The sequence below is a fragment of the Pan paniscus genome, chromosome 10 (assembly GCF_029289425.2).
Source record: "Pan paniscus chromosome 10, NHGRI_mPanPan1-v2.0_pri, whole genome shotgun sequence".
NCBI lineage: Eukaryota > Metazoa > Chordata > Mammalia > Primates > Hominidae > Pan > Pan paniscus.
The window spans coordinates 7,593,646-7,615,796 of record NC_073259.2 but is presented as its reverse complement, the minus strand read 5'-3'; the positions used below and the strand labels follow the sequence as shown (position 1 = coordinate 7,615,796).

Here is a 22,151-nt window from a genome sequence, read left to right as displayed (position 1 = left end):
CGACTCCTTCAGGAAAGCTAGAACAGAAATTAGAAGCTCTCAAATTAATTCACCTTTAAAAATACGTCTATGATTTACCAACCTAGCTGAATAAAAAGGGAAGAATATAATTTTTAATGGGTAGATGTTTTTTCCTACATTATCCTAACACATACTTCAACAGATTTTTTTTTCACTGAATTGGGTATTTGTTTGATGGCAATGATTGAATCAACTTGCTGTATAAAATACAACCTAAGCACCTCTCTGACTCTATGAGGAATGGCCAGAATTGCAGTGGTGCCGCTTACCTTCACTCCTGCCTAGGCCTATGGCAGACATCACTAATCCATCACTGAACACTTTCCCCTAGGAGCTTAGGCAATGGTTCGGGATCCTTTCAACACAGCACTCCAGGTGGCCATAACCAGTCCTGGATCCACACAGGATCTGAAACCTATTTGTCATCTTAGATTTCTCCTTTGCCGGATTTAACTGGAAGTTATAGGCTCGGCAAAATCATCCACAGGATGATTTCCATCTTACTAATTCCTCCTGAACTTATTTGCTGATGCCTGAAATTCTTGGAAAGGAGACAGTCTTTCATTTCACAATTAGAGAAAAGGCTGAACATGCAAATACTTCACAGGGAAGACAAAATGACTTAAATTTATACAAAAATGTAAATAGTTGATTCCAGCCGCCCTCTGAGCAGGTTCCAGGTGGCTCTGCTCCTGTGGGGCTTTCAGCTACATCCTAAAGACCATTCTCCTCCCACCTGTGCTGTCTCCTGGCAAAGTTGGCCTGGAGGGCCAGCCCAGCTCCTCCAAGACACAGCCAGCACTGCATTGCCAGGATGAGCAAGAACAGTGCAGCAAGGACCCTTTCTCTGTGGTCATGTTTCAGCAGAGGGAAGGAGAGATACAAGGGAGGAGCCCTAGATCCCTGAGGGTGAAGTGAGAATGTTCCACAGCAATGGAAGGGCACAGAAGGGTAAGATGACAACCAAAGACAAACTTCGGTGACATAGAGATAGCCACTCAACCTCACAAAATATCATGTTTCATCCTGTATTTGACCCCCTTATACCAAAAGCTGCTGATCTGTTGGACCACGTTTTTTTAAACACTTGGTCCTTGATGGGGCCAGGGTATCTGCCTGTGCACTGGAGCTCCATGGAAAACAGAGCAAGACTTTGAGAGCTGAAAGATTCACTCACTTCTCAAACGAGTGTGGTTTAACAATGGTCCGTGTTGCCGCCACTGAGAATGTGTGATGCACTTCCAGCCAGTGGCCCCACTGTCCACTCTAGCACAGCAGATGCCCATCTGTTTTATTCAACAACGTATCTATCACTGTGTCCGTCTGGTATCTAGTAGACACTTAATACATGGCTGTCAAAATTGGTTATGCTTGTTTATGCCCTCTGCCAATGGCTATTACAGTGCCAAGCTCACAGTGAGCACACATTTAACATGGATTGATTGATTGTTGATTGACAGTCTGCCCTGTCTTTGGTTCCCTAAATGAAGGCAGTAGAATGAGTTAGCCTAATATACCTGACATATACCCAATACACCTAACCTAATTTACCTAATAGATACCTGATGTACCAAAAATATAGTTTAATGTAGATCTGATATATACCTCATATACCAAATTATATACCAAAACATTGAAAAGGAGAAACCATGGACTAACATCTTGAAAGTTTAAAACACTCTGTAAATAAGTAAGTTCCATCGAACAGACTAGAAATCATTAGGTGCCATGAATAGGAGGCAATAAAGGAGGTAAGCTATTGAATATTATCTTGTCAGGCTGGGTGCAGTGGCTCACACCTATAATCCTAGCACTCTGGGAGGCCCAGGCGGGCGGATTGCCTGACCTCAGGAGTTTGAGACCAGCCAGGGCAACACAGTGAAACCCCGTCTCTACTAAAATACAAAAAAATTAGCCAGGCATGGTGGCGTGTGCCTGCAGTCCCAGCTACTCAGGAGGCTGGGGCAGGAGAACTGCTTGAACCCGGAACGTGGAGGTTGCAGTGAGCCAAGATAGCATCACTGCACTCCAGCCTGGGTGACACAGCGAGACTCTGTTTCCAAATATATATATATTTTTTGTATATATATATATTTGTATATATATAATCTTGTTGCTTACATTTGAAGAGTTTCCCCTTACAAATACAGTTTTATTAAATGTCTGATTCAAGAGAGAATTACTTAACAAGCCAAGCAGAGGTATATTTATTATAACCCCTTTCCGGTAAATATACGAATACTTTCAAAGCATGTCCACATCCATTATTTCATTTGTCTTCACAACATCCTTGTGATGGTAGTAAAGTATTATTAGTGGACTATAAAACACAGGTTCAAATTTCCAGTTCTGGCAATATGGCAGGCCATGCTCAGAGCACCAAGGAATGGAGAATTCACGCACATATTGTGAATTCATTCACAATGGAAATTATAAAGGGAAAAAGATACTCTATGAAAAACCTAAAATATTTGAAAAAGTAGAACTTCCAGGAATAAAATGTCATTGAAATTGCAAATGCATTTAAAGGCTAAGCAGCAGATACAAATGAGGGGGAAACTGGTGAACTGGAAAGCAAAGCAGAAGAAATTATCCAGAATGTAGCAGAGGATAGATAACAAAATATGGAATATGAAAGAACATTTAAAAGAAAGAGTAAAATGAGGAAGATCAATACATGTTTTAATAATAGAGTTCCAGAGGAATAAAATAGAGTGACTAGGGGAGAGATAATATTTGAAAAGATCATGAGGCTGGGAGCGGTAGTAGTTCATGCCTATAATCCCAGCACTTTAAGAAGCTGAGGTGGTATCATCACTGGAGCTTAGGAGTTCAAGATCAGCCTCGGCAACATAGCAAGACCTCATCCCATCTCTACTAAAAATGAAACAATTAGTTGGGCATGGTGCCGCACATCTATAGTCCCAGCTACTCAGGAGGCTGAGGTGGAAGGATTGCTTGAGCCTGGGAGGTCAAGGCTGCAGTGAGCCAAGTACTCACTGTGCTCAAGCCTGGGCAACAGAGTGAGACCCTGTCAAAGGAAAGGGAAGCAAAGGGAAGGAGGAAGGAAGGAAGGCAGGCAGGCAGGCAGGCAGGCAGGCAGGGAGGGAGGGAGGGAGGGAGGGAGGGAGGGAGGGAGGGAGGGAGGGAGGGAGGGAGGGAGGGAGGGAGGGGGGGAAGCGGGAAGGGGGAAGGGGAAAGGGAAGGAAGGAGAAAGAGAAGGAAGGAGAGAGAGAAGGAAGGAAGGGAGGGAGGGAGGGAGGGAAGGGGAAAGGGGAAAGGGAAGGAAGGAGGAAGGAAGGAGAGAGAAAAGGAAGGAAGGAAGGGAAAGAAAGAAAAAGAAAGAGAGAAAGAAAGAAAAAAAGAAAGGAAGGGAAAGAAAGAGATAATGACTAAGAACTGGTGAGTGATACGAATCTTCAAGTTGAAGTATCTCACCAACTCCCAGCAATATATTTTAATCTATGTAATTAACACATCATTGTAAAACTGCGTAACACTAATATATCTTTTCAAAAATCAGAATATTGATTATTCATTTAGACTGACAGCAGACTTCTCATCAGCAACAATAGAATCCAGAAGATAATGGAATATCTTTAAACTGCTGAAGAAAGATAACTGCTAACACAGAATCCTGTACCTGACTAAACTATCATTCTAGAATGAGAAGCCAAAAGGAATAAAAGAAAATTTCAGACAAAGACTGAGGAAGTTTACCACTCATAGACCATTGCTGAAAGAACTAAAAAATATATGCTTCAGTACTAGGAAAGAAACTCAGAAAGAAGAAAAGGAATGCAAGATGCAATAAAGCTTCCTCTCAAAGACTTTCTTGAAAATGGGTGTGACTTCTTAGTCACACCTACCACAAGTAAGATAAAGCATCCCCGATTTAAGACTCTCTCAGTAGTTTCATATGCAAGGCCAGGCAAACATGGGACATCCTCATTCCTTTAAGACCCAAAGTCCTTTGTCTCTGGTACTATTTTTGAAGTCATGGAGCAAGGCTGTTTTATACTCTGCCCGCTCCACCCCCAAGACATTTTTTCTTAGTGCGAATTTAGCTCAGAAATGCTCTTTAAGGCTGGGCATGGTGGCTCAAGCCTATAATGCCAGCATTTTGGGAGGCCAAGGCGGGAAGATCACTTGAGGCCAGGAGTTTGAAACAAGCCTGGAAAAGACAGTGAGACCCTGCCTCTACAAAAAATTTAAAATGTATCCAGGCATGGTGGCAGACACTTATAGTCCCAGCTACTCAGGAGGATTGCTTGAGTCCAGGAATTTGAGGCTGCAGTGAACCATTATCACACGACTGCACTCCAGCCTGGACAAGAGAGTGATGCCCTGTCTCAAGAAAAAAAGAAAAGAAAAGACTCTTTAAGCATTTGAGTCTATGCTATAATATCCCAATGCAGCCGATAGTACATAAAGGACCAGACACAAAGTTTTCTCCTGCCATATTTCCATCAATCCCTTTGAGATACTCAAGTAACGGTCATTATAAGTAAGGTTACAAGAATAAATAGACTCATATGGTAGGAAGGTCAGATGCAGAATCCTAGACATGGGAAAATTAAATGGTTCGAACAAAATGCCAACGTGACAGATAACAATACATCTAAAACATAAATTCCTGCTCCCAGGTATGGCTGTATCTTGTGACCACATGCTGTCTTTCAGGGGTTACAAGCTCGGTCACACTGCTCTCTCCTCCTCTGCTTCTTGTTTTCTCTCTGACACACACAAATACACATCCACACACGTACAGACACACCCCCCACATGCAAGTCAAATAACTTGGGGTTTGGCCCCCAAGTGTTACAGGAATCTTTCCGTAAGTTTCCATCTTTGGTTTAACTTTTCTGTTCATTTCCTTCTGGGCCTGAAAGATGTAAGTTGATGACCCTGATTGCCATTTTATCCTCGCCATTTCAGACAGACCCAGGAAAAATCATTAGGAGGGATGCTAGCTGTGCCAGTCTGAGGGCCAAGGATATATGGGACTGCAGGCTGTGATTCTACAGGTCTCTGAAGAAGAGCTGAGTCCACTTCTCAGGATACCAGCCCATTCCATGGCTTCCCTCAACTCAAGGACATTCTTCTTCTGGTCATTTTCTTCCTCAAAATTTTCTTTTCTCCTTCATTTTATTAAAGCCAAGTCAAACTCCAAAGAAATGCAGAGGACCAGTTGTCTGAGTATGGCAGCAGCTCGAACTGCGGAACCCTGTCCATCTGGACTCTGAGTTCATTCCCCAACTGATACCCTCAGAGGAAAACATTGCATTCCGCCTAAGTTTCACTGGAGTGGAAAAAAGGAAAAATCCCAAAGCCTTTTGTTGCCCAGACCCAGCAAGAGATCAAGCTGGGGTCAGCGCTGCCCTTGAGGTTCATCAGAATAAGGCCAAACTCTGCAAGTAGGTTTCCAGATGAGGCCAGACGGGGTGAGATGGTGGCCACAGGGCCTGCCATGCCAACTCCCACGAGGGCTGTCATAACACACTGTTTCCAGGCAAGGCACACAGAAGACTAGTGCTACTTCCCTAGCCAAAAATGGAAGAACAAAGGCAAGGACTTGGGGCCACTGGACTGTCTATGCATTTTACCATGAGGAGCTAGTACTCCAAACATCACGCAAATTGGCATCTATGAGAAGTCAACAACTGTGCCTCTTTTGGGAACAATGCCAACATATAAGAATGGATGCAGGGGCTCTGGCCGCTGCAGAGAATTTGAGTGAGGTGCAGAAGCCCAGCCTCCCCAACTCAGAGACACTAGGTCTTTGCAGCCACCGCCTCTCTGCCTGCCTCCGGGAAAGGCCTCCAGGCCACTCACAACCCTCCCCCACACCAGACCCCTCCCAACCAGAGTCCTCTGCATATGTGACAGGGACTGGGGCAGGGTCTGGGGGATACCTGCTGGTCATTCACACCTTCCTACACCAAGGGTAAGCTCAGAGCCACTCAGCAGAGCATATTTCCATGGCATTCAAGCAGTGTTATTGTCCTTGGCATCAAAGACTCACATCCTTTCATGAAACATTCAGGATATCATATTTTTCTTGATTACAGGGAAATCAAGGCATTGTAAAGCTCAAGTGGGATCCAACCAGAGGCTTTCCAGTGGTTTGTAACATTTTTCTTGTGGGATTACAACAGGGGAGAGGATGAAGAAAAAAATAACAAAATGTTCTGTTCTCAGGAATTTGATATTCTGATATAATTATAAGGATATAAAATCGCAGGGCTTAACACTCCACAAAGGCTAACCGGTTCTCCAGAGAGCCAATATCATAGGCTGTGAAGCTGGGCTTGGTTTGGATGGAGGGGCATGGAAAGACAGGGGTGGGAACAGCGTGAAGGTAAGTATTCTCCAGGTGAGTGCGCTGAGGTTGGCACTCGTGGTCTTGATTGCCCCATCACTCCTCCTTTCTACCGTTGCGCCCTGACTGAGGTTAACAGTGCAGGTTCCTTGTCCTTGATGCCCAAGACAGTCTGTGGGAAGCCTGGTGTCTGACGTCCACCTCCACCAGTCCTCCCATCCCCTGCTTCCTTCCATCCACGTCACAAACGTGACCTCAGGGCTGCACACCACGAGCTCTCTCCGCTTTGGTGTCAGCACCCAGAAGACCCTCTGGAGGCCAAACTGTGAAACCAGTAAAGTTTGTCTTCATGTGCCTGCCCTTACATACAGGCACGCACACACACACACACACACACACACACACACACGTGCATCCTAGTCCACAGTCCTATGCCCACATGCTTAAACTGCCACCATCTCCACCACCCAGGCTTTTGTCATCTTCTTCCTGTTATGCTCCCCAAAGGAAGTCCACCTGGCCCTTTGTGCATCCACTCAGAGCTCAAGGGGCCCATTGCCTATTCTGATGACTAATCCACCTGGGATGGAGGCAGGCTGGGGGATTCAGACTCCCTGACTCCCACTAAAATGATGCATCCTGGCTCCTGCATCCCATTGGCCACCTTGATTCTCCCACACCAGCTTGAGCTTGGCACGCCTCCTACAGAGCTAGAACCCTTTGCCCCCAGACCTAGTCAGCAGCTGTCTCACTCTGCCAAATTCATTTCTGGGGAAGCTTTCTCTAGGAATGCCAATCACTCCTGGCCCCTAACTCATGCTTCCAGACCTCGGCCGGTGCCTCTGGGACCTGGGCACCCTTGTGGATTTCTTTGGGTGTCTCATAGTGTTTCCCACTGACTGTTCCCTCTTCAGGTCTCCTCAAGCTCAGGCCCCACTCCAGCTGCCTCATCCCTCCCAGGATTCAGCACCCCTGCCGGAGGCCCCTCCTGTCCTCCTTTCCAGCTCCCCCCATGCCCCTCTACATTTCCTCATTCCTTGCTTTACCGCATGTCTGCCTCTGAAGACAGAGTACTACCTCCTTTGCTGGGGTTGAGCCTTCCACTCCCATCCCCAACGCCACTGCCTACTGCCTTCTTCCCCATCTGCTCCCCTCTCTTGCATTTCCAATCTCTCATGTTCCAAAAAATCCCTCCTCTCTCCTTTTATTCACAGCCAAAATTCTTGAAAGAGTGGTCCCCATGTGCTGCCCCTGCTTCACAACCACCGCGCCTCATCATTGCACAGTTCGGCGGGACAACAGTCACTCTGAACCCACTCTCCAGCCCGATCATTCAATCCAGCGGGCTTCTCAGTTCCCATCTTCCCTTTCACGACTCCATTCAGCAATGACGGCCTCCTGGAAATGCTCTCCTGCCTTGATACCCAAGACCCTGCAGTAGTAAGGCTCTCCCCCTACCTCCCTGACTACTCTGTCATTGTCTCCTCCATTTTACCCTCCTCCTGTCTGTCTTCAGCTCTCCATCGTTCCTTCCCTCTGCTCTCTCTCTCCCCAGTGGCTCCACCTCCACAGCTTCAAATAGCACCTTCTTAGAACTCTAATTCTGCGTGCATGCTGAATTGCCTCCAAATACATCTTCTACTCGCCTCCAAATACAACCTCTACCCTTCCCATCCAGATCACAGCACAGGGCTCCCTTGTCTCTGGCTTTCTGCTGGGAAAATCACTCCTTCCCTCTCTTGCCTGGACAGTGGCAACAGCCTCAGAACTGCCCCTCTACCTGCAGCCTCGACTCCCCTACCTTATCCTCTAGCCTGCTGCCTGGAAGAGCAGCTCTGAGTATACCCTCTCTCCACTCAAACACTTTAAATGGCCCTCCATTGCCTACCAAATGCCATGCAAACTCTTCAGCCCAATACGGGGTGCTCCACGCATTATCCCCTTCCTGCCATTCCAACTTTCTCTCCCACTTCTCCCCCCTGCAAAACCTTGCTCCAGCCAAACTCAACTCACTACTCCTTTGAAATCCAATGCACATCCCTGTGAATACATTACAGGCCATCCCACCCTTTCTGTTGGGAATGTGCACCTCTCCTCTCCACCCCATTTCTGTCCACCCTTCAAGGGACGGCTCAGTCACAACCTCCATATAACACTTCCTCCATTTATTCCATCTTTCCATACCACCCTTCTTTAAATCTGTGAGCCTTTATCTTTATATCCTTGTAACATCAAGCATGTTCTGCCTTTTATTACAGTTGCGGGTGTCTGTGTGTCTAGGCATAAATCTTACCTCCTAGTAGAATAGATACTTCCCTTAAAGGAAGGGATAGTTGAGGGCTGTAACCTTGAAGATACCCTTGAATCCAGAGATCCTATAAGCAAACTGCCTTGCAGATAGCAGACGCTCAATAACTTTTTGTTAATGACTAACCATTCCTATTCTGGAGGAAAAAAAACTATTTAGAATTGTTTTCATCACAACTGGCATGAGACATTTCATTTTCAGAGATATTTCACAGTCAATTTATCCTAGAAAAGGCTTCTTATCTCCTGGTCTTTCAGACAGCTGGGCATAGGTCAAAATTTTTGCCTTTTAAATAATTTTAAAAACAGAGGCACAAGATCCTATTCACAACAGACCAAATATGAGCTCTGAGTCACTGAATTCCACTTGGATGTGGAGCTCGAATCCCCAGGATGTCTCAGGCAGCCAGATATGGCAACAGAAGCTTCCACCTTGGAGAAATGCTGTGCAACATTCCAGCTCTGCACAGCGGCCCAGAGGCACCTGTGAGCAGGGCCAGTGAGGGGGTGTGAGGGCAGAGCCCAAAGGAGAGGAATTTACTAATAGTCGGTTGGATTAAATTAAGTACATTGGCCTTCAAAGTGCAAAGTCTTCTGAGCTTCACATGCCTCCATGAGCCTGTGCGCTTTTTTATCCATACCCAGGTCTCTGATTAATGGGTTCAGCCGAGGCATCAATGTATGTGTGTGTTTCTTCCTCAGATTAGCAGAGTTCAACATGCTAAGACAGAAATGCAGCCGATGATATTATCACTCTTAGGTAAAATGATCACCAAGAAAATACCCATCCCAAGACTGGAAAGAGGCTTCCAGAGTCATTTAACTGGGGCATCAATCCACAGCCAAGAGCCTACCACGTGCTGCTGTTTCCCCTGGCTGTCTACCCCCTGCTCGCTTCCTTCTCTCCTTCCTCCTTTCCCAATTTTCTCCCCGGACTGTTTACCTTTCTTCTCACGTTTTTGCCTCTCTTGCCTAGACTTTAGATGTATGAGGAGCAGGTGAGAGCCCTGGTAAGCTGCTTTTCCCCTCTGAAGGCAGCTTTCAGGCTGAAGGCAGAGATCCCTTATTAATCAGTCATGCCTGGGGCAGGGCAGGCAGCACCTGGCCAGCACAGAGCACAGAGCTGCCTCCCCCGCACAGTCCAGGGAGGACTCGGCCCAGCCACACATGAGGGGAGCCACCCTCTCCCACAGTCCCCAGGCTTATCAGGCCCACATCTCTAGCCACAGACATGGGTGCTCCCGGACTAGACACACAGGCAGAGGGAGAGACAGAGACAGACTAAATAGCTTTGTCTTGCCAAACACCAATTTCCTGTTGAGTTACGAAGCCTGGTCAGCAACGAGGTGAAAGCTGAACTGGATATAGAGACACCGGTTTTTTTTTTTGTTTCGTTTTGTTTTTTTGAACAGAGGCAGTATCAGTCACTCCTCATCAAAAGGCAGCTGTCAGATTGTGAAACACCAATTAAAGTCAAATTTCTGGTATAGGAACTGGGAGCCCAGAGTAAATACCAAACCCTCACTACTGACACAATAGGATTTCCTAATGCTGTAGTCTCATCTACGTGGGCTTCAAATTTGGGGCACTACCCAAGGAAGTGGGCTCTTAAAGCTAAAAAGTCATATTGCAGGGCCAGCAATTCCACTCCTAGGTAAACCCAAAATAACTAAAAATGGATTCAAATAGATACTTGAATACTGGTGTTCATTGCAGCACCATTCACACTAGCCAAAAGGTGAAAACCCAAGTGTCCATCAACAGAAGAATGGATAAGCAAAATGTGGCGTGTGCTTTCAATGAAATACTATTCAGCCATAAAAAGGAACGAAGTCCTGACACATGGTACAACGTGGATGAACCTTGAAGACATTATGCTAAGATACTTTTGAAAAATGCTAAAACCACTTTTTTGTATAATTGAAAGAAAACGCTTAATCCCACCTCCAAATGACAGCCAGCTCCCTAATTTCACGTGCTTCTTTTCAATGTCATCATTTATCATGTAGATTGTCATGACCTATCTAGGTCTGAAATTTGTGAGATATGTTATCAACAGTCAGACTACACAGCAAACTCCAACTGTACAATTATTATTGCTGTTGGCTGGGCACAGTGGCCCACGCCTGTAATCCCAGCACTTTGGGAGGCCAAGCGGGTGGATCAAGAGGTCAGGAGATCGAGACCATCCTGGCCAACATGGTGAAATCCCATCTCTACTAAAAATACAAAAATAATCCAGGCGTGGTGGTGCGTGCCTGTAGTCCCAGCTACTCAGGAGACTGAGGCAGGAGAATCGCTTGAACCAGGGAGTCGGAGGTTGCAGTGAGACGAGATCGTGCCACTGCACTCCAGCCTGGTGACAGAGCGAGACTACACCTCAGGAAAAAAAAAAAAAAAAAGGAATTATTATTGCTGTCAATAACACACGAAAATCCATAGAGACAAAAGTAAATTCATGGTTGCCAAGGGCTGGAGAGAGAGGGGAATGAAAAGTGACTACCAATGGGTAAAGGGTATTTTTTGCGGGTGATGAAAATATTGGGGAAGTAGGTAGACCACTGAATCGTACATATCAAAAGGGTAAATTTTACGATATGCGAATTATACCTCAACAAAGCTGCTATTTCAAAATAAATAAATAAATAATGCATGAAGTCTGGAGAGCTCAGCTTACAGGGATGGTCCCCGGGACTCACGGGAATCTCGTTTGAGAATGGAGAGTGTCTATTTTCCCGGAGAGAGTGACTGAGAAAATATTCCAAGAATGGGTGGTGAAGCAAGGCCATGCCACAAACGGGTCCCCCGAGAGACAAGGTGTACTGACCTAGGTGGTCTGTGAAGGCCTGTGAGGACAGCTGAAGAAGCAAGGAGGGCCCTGGCAGAAACCCTGGGAATAAGGGGAAAGAAAGCCAGAGGATGGGACCAGGAGGGGAGGCGGGGTACCAGGACCACATACAGCCATCAAGTAAGAACAAGGATTCCAGCTCTGAGCTTCCACAAGGCAAATCTAAGCCAGGTTCCAGAAGGCGAGGACAAGGTCATTTTCCCAGGATAGAGAGATAGTGGGTTCCTCTTTCTACTGTTCTCCATGGGGAGAAGTAACAGGAAGAGCAAATGTTTTGAAAGTCCGACAGACCTGAATTTAATTCCCAGCCCCAACACTGTCTGGGTGGCTGTGGCCACATTGCTTAAGACTTTGGTCCTCAGTTTCCTTATCTAAAAAATATAATTAAAACCCACGTGGCAGGATTACTGTAAGGATAAAACATATTAAGCACATGAAGCACCAAGAACATTGTCTAACACATGCTAGGCATTCAATAAATGGTGACTATTACTCTTGCTCTATTTTAAAATTATAACAAGGTAGATGTTATACTTCAATATAGCTTTTTTTCTTTAGATAAAAATTAAAACATATATGGCTCCACAGATCACAGGACCAGAGCTGGGGGTAGAGCAAGGTGCAAACAAATGTGAAAGTTTCCCAGCATACTTTTTGATGATGGGATTATTTTTGCTTTGGGAAACTAAAACTAATCCTGTCACTTAGACTGTAATGTTAAAGCCCTTTCCTATTTTGATCAGTGTCTTAGGAAGCTGCACAGAACTGTCCCCTCTATCTCCAAACCTGCAACACTTTGGCTATGAAAAATAAATAAGTTTATTTTCCAAACCCAAAGTTTACTTTTGAAGCAAAGTTTTATTTTCCAGCCCGTCCTCCTGTACTGGGAAGTTGTGTTTAGGTTTGGGGAATTCACGTTCAAAAGTGAGGAGACATTGGTTGCCCAGATGGTGTTCTTCCTGCCCTCAATGGCCCTATTTTCAGGCCATGAAAGGACTTCCAGCCAGCGTGGCTTTGGACTTGAGGCCGAAGGCAGGCAGCCATGTGTGGTGGCAGTGAGGGGACAGCAGCATGGCAGGTGGACGGCTGCCAGGCGTCGGATACCCTGCATCCCCATGTCCTCACCCTCAGCTTGGAAACAGCAGCAGTGCACATGGCTCCACCATCCTGGGAGCCTACTGGCCACAGGCTCCTAGACTCTCTGGAGGGCAAAATACCAGGCCCATCTCGACCAACGGTTCACTTCCTCCCTGATTATTCTGGTATCAGCCAGACCACCTCAGACTCTGGTTTCTCTTTGTTTTACATTTTCACCTTTAAAATATTGAATCATGTCAGCCCTCCCACAACACCTCCAAAGTTGTTTGAAATGCTGTGAATGTTACTTCATGGCGTTGCTTTTCCAAACTCTGGTGCTCTGCTCTCTGATGGGGAGAATAAGAGTAGCTGATGTTTGAACAGCGATATACACTCATTCTCCTATTTGGATCCTCACAGCTGCCCTGCGAAGTGAATTGGCTAAGGATTATTATCTCCACTTTACAGACCAAAAAAAAAAAAAAAAAAAAGGGATTTGATTCCTTCTGAACTCTCAGAGAAAGAGATGAAGTCAAAGAATGTGACCCAAGACCCAAGTCATTTCTCTAGCCTACAGCCTTATTTATTCTTTAGCTATTTACTTTGTTACTTTTGTTAATGTCTTTGAAAGGTTTTAGCCCAACGTAGATTATTTTGGAAGAAAGAAAGCAATATAAATGACTGTACATGACACAACGGTTATAAAGTAAATAGAGCTTAATTGAGTACTCAAGTCAACATTTCTGCCCACAGGCAATATGGAGAAGAACATTCATTTGCTGTCTAGATTTTGGCTTGGTTCTCTAAAGGACAGGAGACAAGATTATTTTATTTTCCTTTTAGCTAGGTTCAAGTGGGCAACACCAAGTGTAGCCGAGTGTATTAAAAGAAACCCCTGTTGGCAAATTGGCAGCTTGAATATTTCATGAAATTATCACAACACTATGTTCTGAAATGATGGCTTCCTCCAGGGAACTCAAAAGCCACATCTCTAAGCATGAGCCTGGCTCATGCCTCCGTCTTCAAGCTAGACCGAGTCAGCCTCAGAGGCCTTCCAGTTTCTCAGAGATGACTTGAAAGAGTATGAAACAAGTCAGCCAATGAACACTTCAAGGAAGATGGGAATGTCAGAGGCAGGTCCTAGTGATTCTCTTCCATGGGCTGAGTCTACCACCACTGCTGGGAATGTCTCCTGGGAGTAGGCCGGGGGTCCTAGGAGACCAACCCTGACGTGGGCGCAGAAAGACGCCCTTGGTCGCCCAGCTCAGGTGGAGTCTGTGGCAGCCTGTCTCACAGTCTCTATCCTGGGGCTGATCTGTGTGTCTATACCCCAGCTACTGGTAATGCCAGCTGGTCCATGAAGAATCCCAGCAGCTCACCAGGGAAGTCCCACAGCACAGCCTGGCTTCCCATCCCCATCCCACTCTCGCAAAGGGGCTGAAACAAGCCTAGATTGGGGCCGAGAGGAAGTGAGCAAATAAAAAAGGCTTAGAGGCAGATCTGTTTGCAGACAAAATCGTGATCTGAATTTTTCAGGAGTTTCTTGTGGACATGTATGAACTTCTACTCTGTAGCCTAAGAAAGTATTTTTAAACCTTTCCAATGATAGATTTCCCCCACCCCACCCTTCCAACTCCATTCCTAAATCTAACATCGCAGAAATTATTTTAAGGCAGTACAAAGGTGGAGGCAGGGGGAGGAAGAATAGAGAGGTTGAAAGATCTACCAAGCAAAATTTAGCCAGAAGCACTAACAATGCTCTCTCAGGGGGCCAGCACCAAGTGTGGTAAAGGCAGGAGGATGAAGAGACTGAAGACCTTGTATTTAGTTAGATCCCTGCCTCCATGAACCTTTAGGGGCCTCTGTTTTCTCAACTGAAAATGAGGATTGTCTCTAAGGTTCCTTTACCCATAAAATGTCCTGATCCTAGAAAGTAAATTCCCAAAGAGACATTACATTTATTCTATGTTTGACAAACCCTTTAACGAACCAGAGCCTAGCCCCTTGCCCCCTATACACACAGGGTATAGCACAAGAAGCCCATTTTAAAGTGAAGGTGTTTTGCAGAGAACTGTTTTGTGGGGTTTTGCGGAGGGGAGGGGCTGAGAGGTTTGGGTTTCTTGCCAGTTAACCCCCGCTTTCCTGACCCTCTGCTTCAGCCAGATGAACCCTTCCTCTAGTTCCCTCGGCTTCCAGGGAAGGAAGGGTCTATTTTCAACCTCGGTCTGACTCCTGAGCTCCAGGCCCAAACTTCTCTCCTACAGTCCCTACAATCCCTACTTAAATTCAGTTCAGCTCCACAAAGAGTAACTGACTACCCTGATGATCTTGTTCCCCAAACCCTCCCAGACACCCTAGGGGGTTGGGGCTCCTCTGGCTTCCCCTCACCTTCTGCACCTCAGCTCTCGGAGGTTCCAGCCATCTCACAGCTCTGCTTTTCTGTGGGGTCATCCTGGGCTCCCCGTCTCCCAGCTGGGGTCCTGTCCATACAGTACACACAGCTAGCACTGAAGCAAGGTTCTCCAGGAACCTGCGTGGGTCCTGCCTGAATTCGGCAGGGGAAAGGGGGCAGTAGAGAATGTGTCCACTTCCCTTCCTGCCATGATAAACAGCTGCCTCCAGGGGTGCCTCAACTATAGAAGCCAAGAGGGTCTGTCTACCTGCTCCAGGCCCGTGTCTACACGGGCTCAGGAAAGCCTGGTCTTGAGCAAATAAGCACCCCATCTAGGAATTAAAACACAGAGAAGAGCTCTTCTGGAGTGCCCAGGTTTCAGTTCAAATGATGGCATTCATTATTTCAGCCTTCCATTTTGCTTTTTCTGCAGTGGGTTCAGTTTAAGTCTACACACCCGGCTTCGAAATGACACCGAAAAACATTCCATTCCATTTTCCCCGAGGGATCCTGTCACTTTTACTTGTTTTACGTGGTATCTAACCTTGAGGTACATGTAAACAGGTGTTTACTAAATTATTTTAATAATGACAGCCATGGCTCAGAGTGTTATTTCATTATCAGAATGTTTAGCACTTCTGTCCCTAAATATTTGGCACCTGATATGTTGCAAAACAATTCCCCATGCCTTTTTTTTAAAACCAATCTTCTGTTCTCCTCCACAGTGCCCAACATTAACCTAGGCAACTGTGAGGATGGAATCTAGAAACAGACAAAATCAGTGTGATTATTTTGTTAATTAGGCTTGTTGTTAAGTCTCCAGGTGTTTCGCAAACGGTCTATCAGCTTTCTGTAGTCCACACTGGAAAATAAAATTGTCTGCTAAATCTGAATGCTCAGCAGTGATTTCAGGGTCCCAGCAAGGAAGAGGTGAGATGACGCCGGCTGACCTGTACCTCCTACAGAACAAACAGCTGCTGTATCAGGCAGGAGGAATGACTGTAAAAGGAAGAAAGTGCTGCCAGCCACTCACCCCTTCTTAACGCAGTGCCAAGGGCTTCTCAGACCTCATGGAACTTGCCACACAACTAAGAAAACCGAGTGAAGAAAGGAATAGAAAAGAAAATGCCAGGCGCTGGAAAACATCACTGGAAATTAGAACAAATCTCAGTTACTTCCTAACCTGGGTCTCCTGAGCTTTTCTGCCATTACCTAGCAGGAGATCCAGGCAGACTCATAAACGGAAATCAACTGTGAAGTGCACCCAGTTGTTTTTGTGTTCTTTTCCCTATTAAAGTTAGGAAAATGTCCTCCTGCTTTGGCCGGCAAGCTCTGTGACTGCACAGGTCTGGGTTCCCAGATCCCATGCTTCAGGTCACCCCATGCTCCACTGGGCTTGGGCACCACCAGACCCTCTGGTTACTAAACCATCAGTGAAAAATCAGGGAGAAAATTAACATCTGGCCATACCAACTTCAGCGATTCACCCAAAAGGCTCCCTCCAGGCTCGGCGGGATGCTGTCTGTGCTGGAAGGAGACAGACGTCTGTGGGAAGAGCCTGCGACGGACTGGGTGGGCTCCAAAGGAGTTCTCATTACAACAGGGTGGAGAGGTCACTGTGGGACCTGGGTCCCTCAGTGATGCCGCGAGGGCCTCCAGTGTGTGCGGCGGCACGGAGACACACTGGTCTTTTGGGTTACCTGTGCCGGGGCAGGTGTGGGCCTGATGGAAGCAGCACAGCCCCAACAGGTCACAAGCTCTAAACTCCCCCTACACCTTTCATCACCAGGCGGACCCTGAAGCCCCTTTCCTGACTCCTAAGCCCTGTGGCGCCACCTACTGGAAGAGGCAGAAGCCACATCTACTGCAGGTCTGGCCAGGTCGCATTCATTCATTCACGCAGACATTTATTTGTTCAGCCTTGCATCAAGGCCCTGGACTGAGCAGCGGCCTGTACCAGGAAGCAGGGATCCCAAGATGAGCAGGGACTCGAAATCTCCAGTCAGTATGCTCCTTGGATCCCTTTGATAGGTCTTACAGAAGAACCCAACTCAAGCAGTTTTATTTGAAGAAAAAATTGAAGAGACCTAGGTCATTGCCAAGACTGAGAAATGGTCCCACAGGGCTAACGGCTCATCATCTCATTTACAAAGCACTGTGCCTGCAGCATCTACCTGTAAGAACAAGTCTCCCTTTACTATGAAGAGGAAATCTTTAAACAGTCTTAGGAGACTGCATTATCAATACTTCTCTCTCAACACCCCAGGGTCCCTGAAGGGCATTAGCCTCTCGTGTGATCTATTTAAAATAGCTTTTCCTTATTCCATGTGTGTATGTATACACACACACACTTAAATACTGTTAGTGTGTATTCTATGGAAATAATGAAAAATTGACTCTTTTTAATATATTGTCATATTCTAAAACACTATAAAGGGCCTGACCAATAGTAGGAATAATATGATGAACTCCAATAGCCCCTTTCCTCCAGTTTTCTCCATGCAGGATCAAGAAAAAGCAAAGCTATTGCCACAGCTTTCTTTAACCTGCTCAAGCTGATGTGCGAGCAATGTTGTTCTCTGACCATTTGTAAAGAAAGTTAACTGTGATCATTATTATTATTACCTTATTACAGTGATTCTTATTCTGCTGAATCGCTAAGTAGTTAAAAGAAAAGCACAGTGTGTCTTGCACTCCCCAAACACATGTTTCTCCCCTCTGCCTTGTCTCTAGCAGATAAGGGACATTCTGGTGTTTTATTTGTTCAATGGTTGACTATTAAGACACTCATTTGCTAGCTGGAGCCTGCAATAGAAAATCAGCCCAGAAAAGTGGGAGGCTGGCACAGGCCCAGAGCAGACAGGGCACCAGAGGCGAGGCAAGGCTTGAGTGTGCCACCCCAGCCTGAAACCCAGGGTCAGAAGCTGGTCCTTCAATGAACTTCCAGGCTGTTCCCAGGCACTGACCTCCAGTCTCCAGTTCGACCCTCAACACACACACACACACACACACACACTCACACATGCACACACTCCACGGAAAAGGTGAGGGAGCAAGGACTGGTGCATTCCACATCTCAGAGCATGTCGGGAAGAGAGGAATGCACAGCCCCCGCCACCGACAACTTTTTTGGTTCTCGACTCTTTGTTTCGTCACCATTACTGATCTTCTGAGGCAGTCCTAGACTCCTCTTCTGTCTCCTGAAACTCTAACCCCTATGATGGCTCACTCGCCCCCTTTAGTGATTAGCCACAGCAACCTCTTCCTTGTCAATATTCATTCTCTTCTAGGTCTGCCCTTCCCGCCTCCACCACCCTCCTCCCCTCTCCTACCCCAACAACCTCGGCAATGCCAACCAACTAAAGAAGAGAAGATGGAGAGTAGAGGGGAGACAGGGATCTTGGTGCTCTTCCACCTGGGAACCGCATCTAGAAATGGAGGCAAAACTGCTCCCATGAATTATATAATCACTGCAGCTTCAAGGGAGAGAACTGGAATTCAGGTTGCCATAGCGTTTGCTGACATGTTGCTGGAAAGGTAGAGCTCTCAGCCGCTGGCTCCCTTGCTCCCTTCCCCTCTACCTTTCTCAGGAACCTCTCTGGGGTTGGCACTCCTACTTTTAATGTCTGCTCCCAGCATACAGCAGGGAGATGCTGAGAGGCAAAGGGGCCAAAGAAAACAACCAGAGTAAGGAAATGGGTTCAGAAGGGGTTTATCCTGCACTAAGAGGAGACCTTGTAAACTAGTTAAGATTATCATCCTGTGAATAAGGTGAATAATCACTATCATTACCACAGTACATTGCCATTGACAGTGATACTTAGGGCAATACTACAGAGCTCTCCTCTTCAATGCTGCTTAGACTGAGGAGGTGGGTAAAGCACGCAGTCTCAGAACCTGGAGGGGAGTCATCTTGCATCCCCACTCTTCACAAATACCACCCTCTTTTGTGTCTCACTCCTTCCCTCCTAAACCATTCACTAGCCCATCAGCTACAGAAGGGGGAGGGGATCAGGTGAGGGATGGGGTCAACAGTAGAGAAATCCAAACATGGATACTGCCCTTGTGACCCCAAAGCTCTGGCTCACCCTAGAACCCATGACCCTTGACAAGATTCTTTCTTCCAAAGGAGGCCACAATCCCCAAGCTGCCACCCATGCTGGAAAGCAGAGAAGACTGGCCCCAAAATCAGTTTCAGGATAGATGGAGACCAGGCAGGCTGGATGGCAGCTTCTGGCTCTAAAGAGTGAAGGCCCTGTCCCCAAAAGGTGGAGCTGGGAGCAAACAGAGGGAAAAAGCTGGACAAAAAGACCTGGAGACAACTCCTTCCACCAGGCTGGTCTTCAGAGGATCACTGGGAAGAACCCAGGGAAGGAACAGAGACCAGCAGTGACAGACAGGCTTTCAGGGGAAGAGAAGAGGAAGAGTGCAAACAGGGAGGCTCTGGGAACTGGGAGAGAAAAGGGAGAGACTACACCCAAAGAGACAGAGCAGTGGCGAGAAGAAAGAGATGTCATGCCTGGAGGTTGCCAGAAAGCCCCGCTGGACCACCCTGTCTGCACCCCCCGCCCCCAAAGCCTTAAATGCTAAGCGACGTCCAAGAAAATAACTTGTTAATATGGGGGGAGAGCGGTGAGGGAGAAAGTTTCCAGGAAGTAGCGAGTTACCTGACTGCCTTTCACCATCACAGGGGGAGCTGGTGACACTTGCGGCCAAGGATGGAGATGCTCGGAAAACACTGGGCAATAGTATGGAGCCGCGTGAGCCAGGCACACCCTTTCATGATCTCCTTCAAACACGAAACAGCAAAGCCCACACACCGCCCGGCTCCTCGCCGCTTCCATCCTCAGGTGCTAGCCCACATGTGGGTGCGAATGAGAACACACGCGGCGTGGGCGCGCTCGGGGTCAACAGCAGTGGAGAGGTGGGTGGGTGTAGGTGAGCGGCGGAGGAGGGAGGGAGAGAGGAAGAAGGGGACCTACAGAGGGGGAACGAGAGGGGCGCGCTGGGGTTCACATCTGCACCGCCGCCCCCACCCGCCACCTGGAGCGCGCCGCCCAGGGCAGGGCGCCTGGACGAGAGTGGACGCCGGGCAGCGCGAGGGCGCCCCAGGGGCGGCCGTGGGCGCCGAGCTCTGCCGGCGCAGGGTGCGCGCGCGCGCTCCCAGCCGCGCCCCGAGCCGGGCGAGGGACCCCGGGCCTCTGGGCTCCGCGGCGCCGGCGCCCTCTGCCCCCCGCGCGGCTGGCCAGGCAGCCGGGCTCTCCAGGCGAACGCGAGAAAGCGAGGCGGCGGCAGCCACTTGGGGAACTTTTCCCCCCTCGCCTGGAATTTCATAGGAAACACATGCTCTGGAGAAGCTGGGGCCCGGAGGGGGAGGGGCGGGAATTTTCCGCTCCGTCTCGCGCGGCGGTTCGGGCCCCGGTCCCGCCGGGCTCCCGGGCGCTCCGACGAGGCGGAGGCGCCCCTCGCGGACGCGGCCCCGGGGCCGCTCCGCAGGGACCGGCCCCGGGGCCGCGGGGAGCGCGGGTAGGGCAGGAACCCGGTGGAAAAGGCAGGGAGCCCCGGCGAGGCGGCGGGGTCCAGCCTTACCTTGGTGGTTTTCCTCTGGAATGTACATCCTCGTATTCTCATTGACCATGGACCAAAAATGGTTTTAAAAGGAGGAGCAGCCACGAAGAGGAAGAAATGTGAAAACACCCCCCAGCGGGTCTGGATTAATCCCTCCTCCGAGGCCGGCGGCTTTCGCGCAAGATTCGAGGAAGCCGTGGTCTGCAGCGTTTCTTCTTCCCTGCCGACGATTACCTGATTCCCATTATGGCATCAAACCCCAAAAACTGCTCCTTTCCACTACTGCCTCCTCGAGTGAAATTGTAATGCATCCTCAGTACATCCGGGCCCCTTCCAAGAATTGAGCACCGCACCTCTGGCGGCTACACCATTTGAAAAAATAAATCGGGAGAGGCAGGGCGAGAAGAGGCGGAAAGGAGGGGCGGGGGGCGCGCGGGGCCCGCCTGGGCCGGCAGGGGCCGAGGCGCCTCTGCCCACTCCCAGCGAGTCCTCCTGAGGCCCCTGCCCGGCTCTCTGCTGTCAAAGGGAGCCGGCAACTCCTGGGCGCGGAGGCAGGAAGAGCCGCCGCCGCCGCTCCGGGCCCGCCGCGCCGCGCCGCGCCGAGCGCCGCTCTGGCAGGAGCTGTTTCTGCAGAGGCAGCGAGAGGGAGACACCGGGCGCGCGAGAGCGCCGCGCTCACTCCCCCCGGCCCAGCCCCGCCGCGCCCGCGCCCGCCCCTGCCCGCGCCGCCCGCCCGCCCGCCCGGCGCGCCGGAGGCAGACGCGCTGAACGCTTCCAGATGTGGCTGCGGCGGCGCGCAGGGAACCGGGCGCACGGCGCGGGGCGCACGGCGGCGGACTGGAGCCCGAAGTTGGGCCCCCTCTCGGCGCCCGCGGCAGCGCCGCCCGAGCGAGCCCTCCGCCCGCATGACGTCAAAGGGAGCGGGCCCCGGCCGCCGGCGGGCGAGGGGCGGCGTGAGGAGCCCCCGGGGAGGCCGGGGCGCGCGGGGCACCCGGGCGCCAGCCGCGGTGGCCGCGGCGCGGACACACCCCCTCGCGCCCCGCCGGCGGCGTCGCGCCCCCCGCGCCGGCCTGCAGCCCCCCGCCCGCGTTCTCTCCTCCGCTGCGGCGGCGCGTCCCTGCTGGGCCGGCCACGCCGGGAAGGCCTCTGTGAGCGGAATTCCAAGGAGGAGGAATACAATTTGCCCGACTACCAGAGTCTCGTTTCGGATCGGACCACTGAACAAAACGGCAAAATGAGCCGTGATTCCGTGATTCTGTTTGATCAATTATAATCAGAGCGGTTGTAGAAGTGACAGATAGAGGAGGGGAGGGGAAGCGGGAGGGGCAGCGAGGCGGAGCCTGGTAGGCGAGGCAGCGGTGCCCAGATGTCTGAACAGATTCCTAGACCCAGGTTTGCTAATTCCTTGGAGGCAGCCGAGCACGTGTTCTACTAGGATATCCTTACCTACTTCTCTTAATTATTTCTGCAACTCCGGCAGGAATCTATCCAGCACCTCTCCTTCCCGGAGAAGCAAACACTTCCCTCCATCACTCCCTGCAACCACAGCAAGTTCCACGGCACCCCCTGCAGGACCGGGCTCCCCTCCAGTGGGGCTTCGTGATCCCTTTCAGGGG

At 49.1% G+C, this 22,151-nt stretch overlaps 1 protein-coding gene across 12 annotated transcripts in view; it reads right to left on the bottom strand.

Annotated features, from left to right (window-relative positions):
* The window catches only part of CACNA1C (calcium voltage-gated channel subunit alpha1 C), a 651,888-nt gene extending 630,652 nt beyond the window's left edge, over positions 1-21,236 (bottom strand). For 6 of the 12 annotated variants that reach the window (XM_055095249.2, XM_055095251.2, XM_063593287.1 and 3 more), the window contains exon 1: positions 20,557-21,235. In XM_055095249.2, the coding sequence (XP_054951224.1) occupies positions 20,557-20,605 (49 nt within the window). In that variant the 5' untranslated portion in view covers positions 20,606-21,235. Of the gene's footprint in view, positions 1-19,634; positions 19,869-20,556 lie in introns of those variants that run through there. The other 6 variants (XM_034935164.3, XM_034935160.3, XM_034935165.3 and 3 more) reach the window with 3 other exon arrangements.
* Between the last annotated feature and the right edge of the window lie 915 nt (positions 21,237-22,151).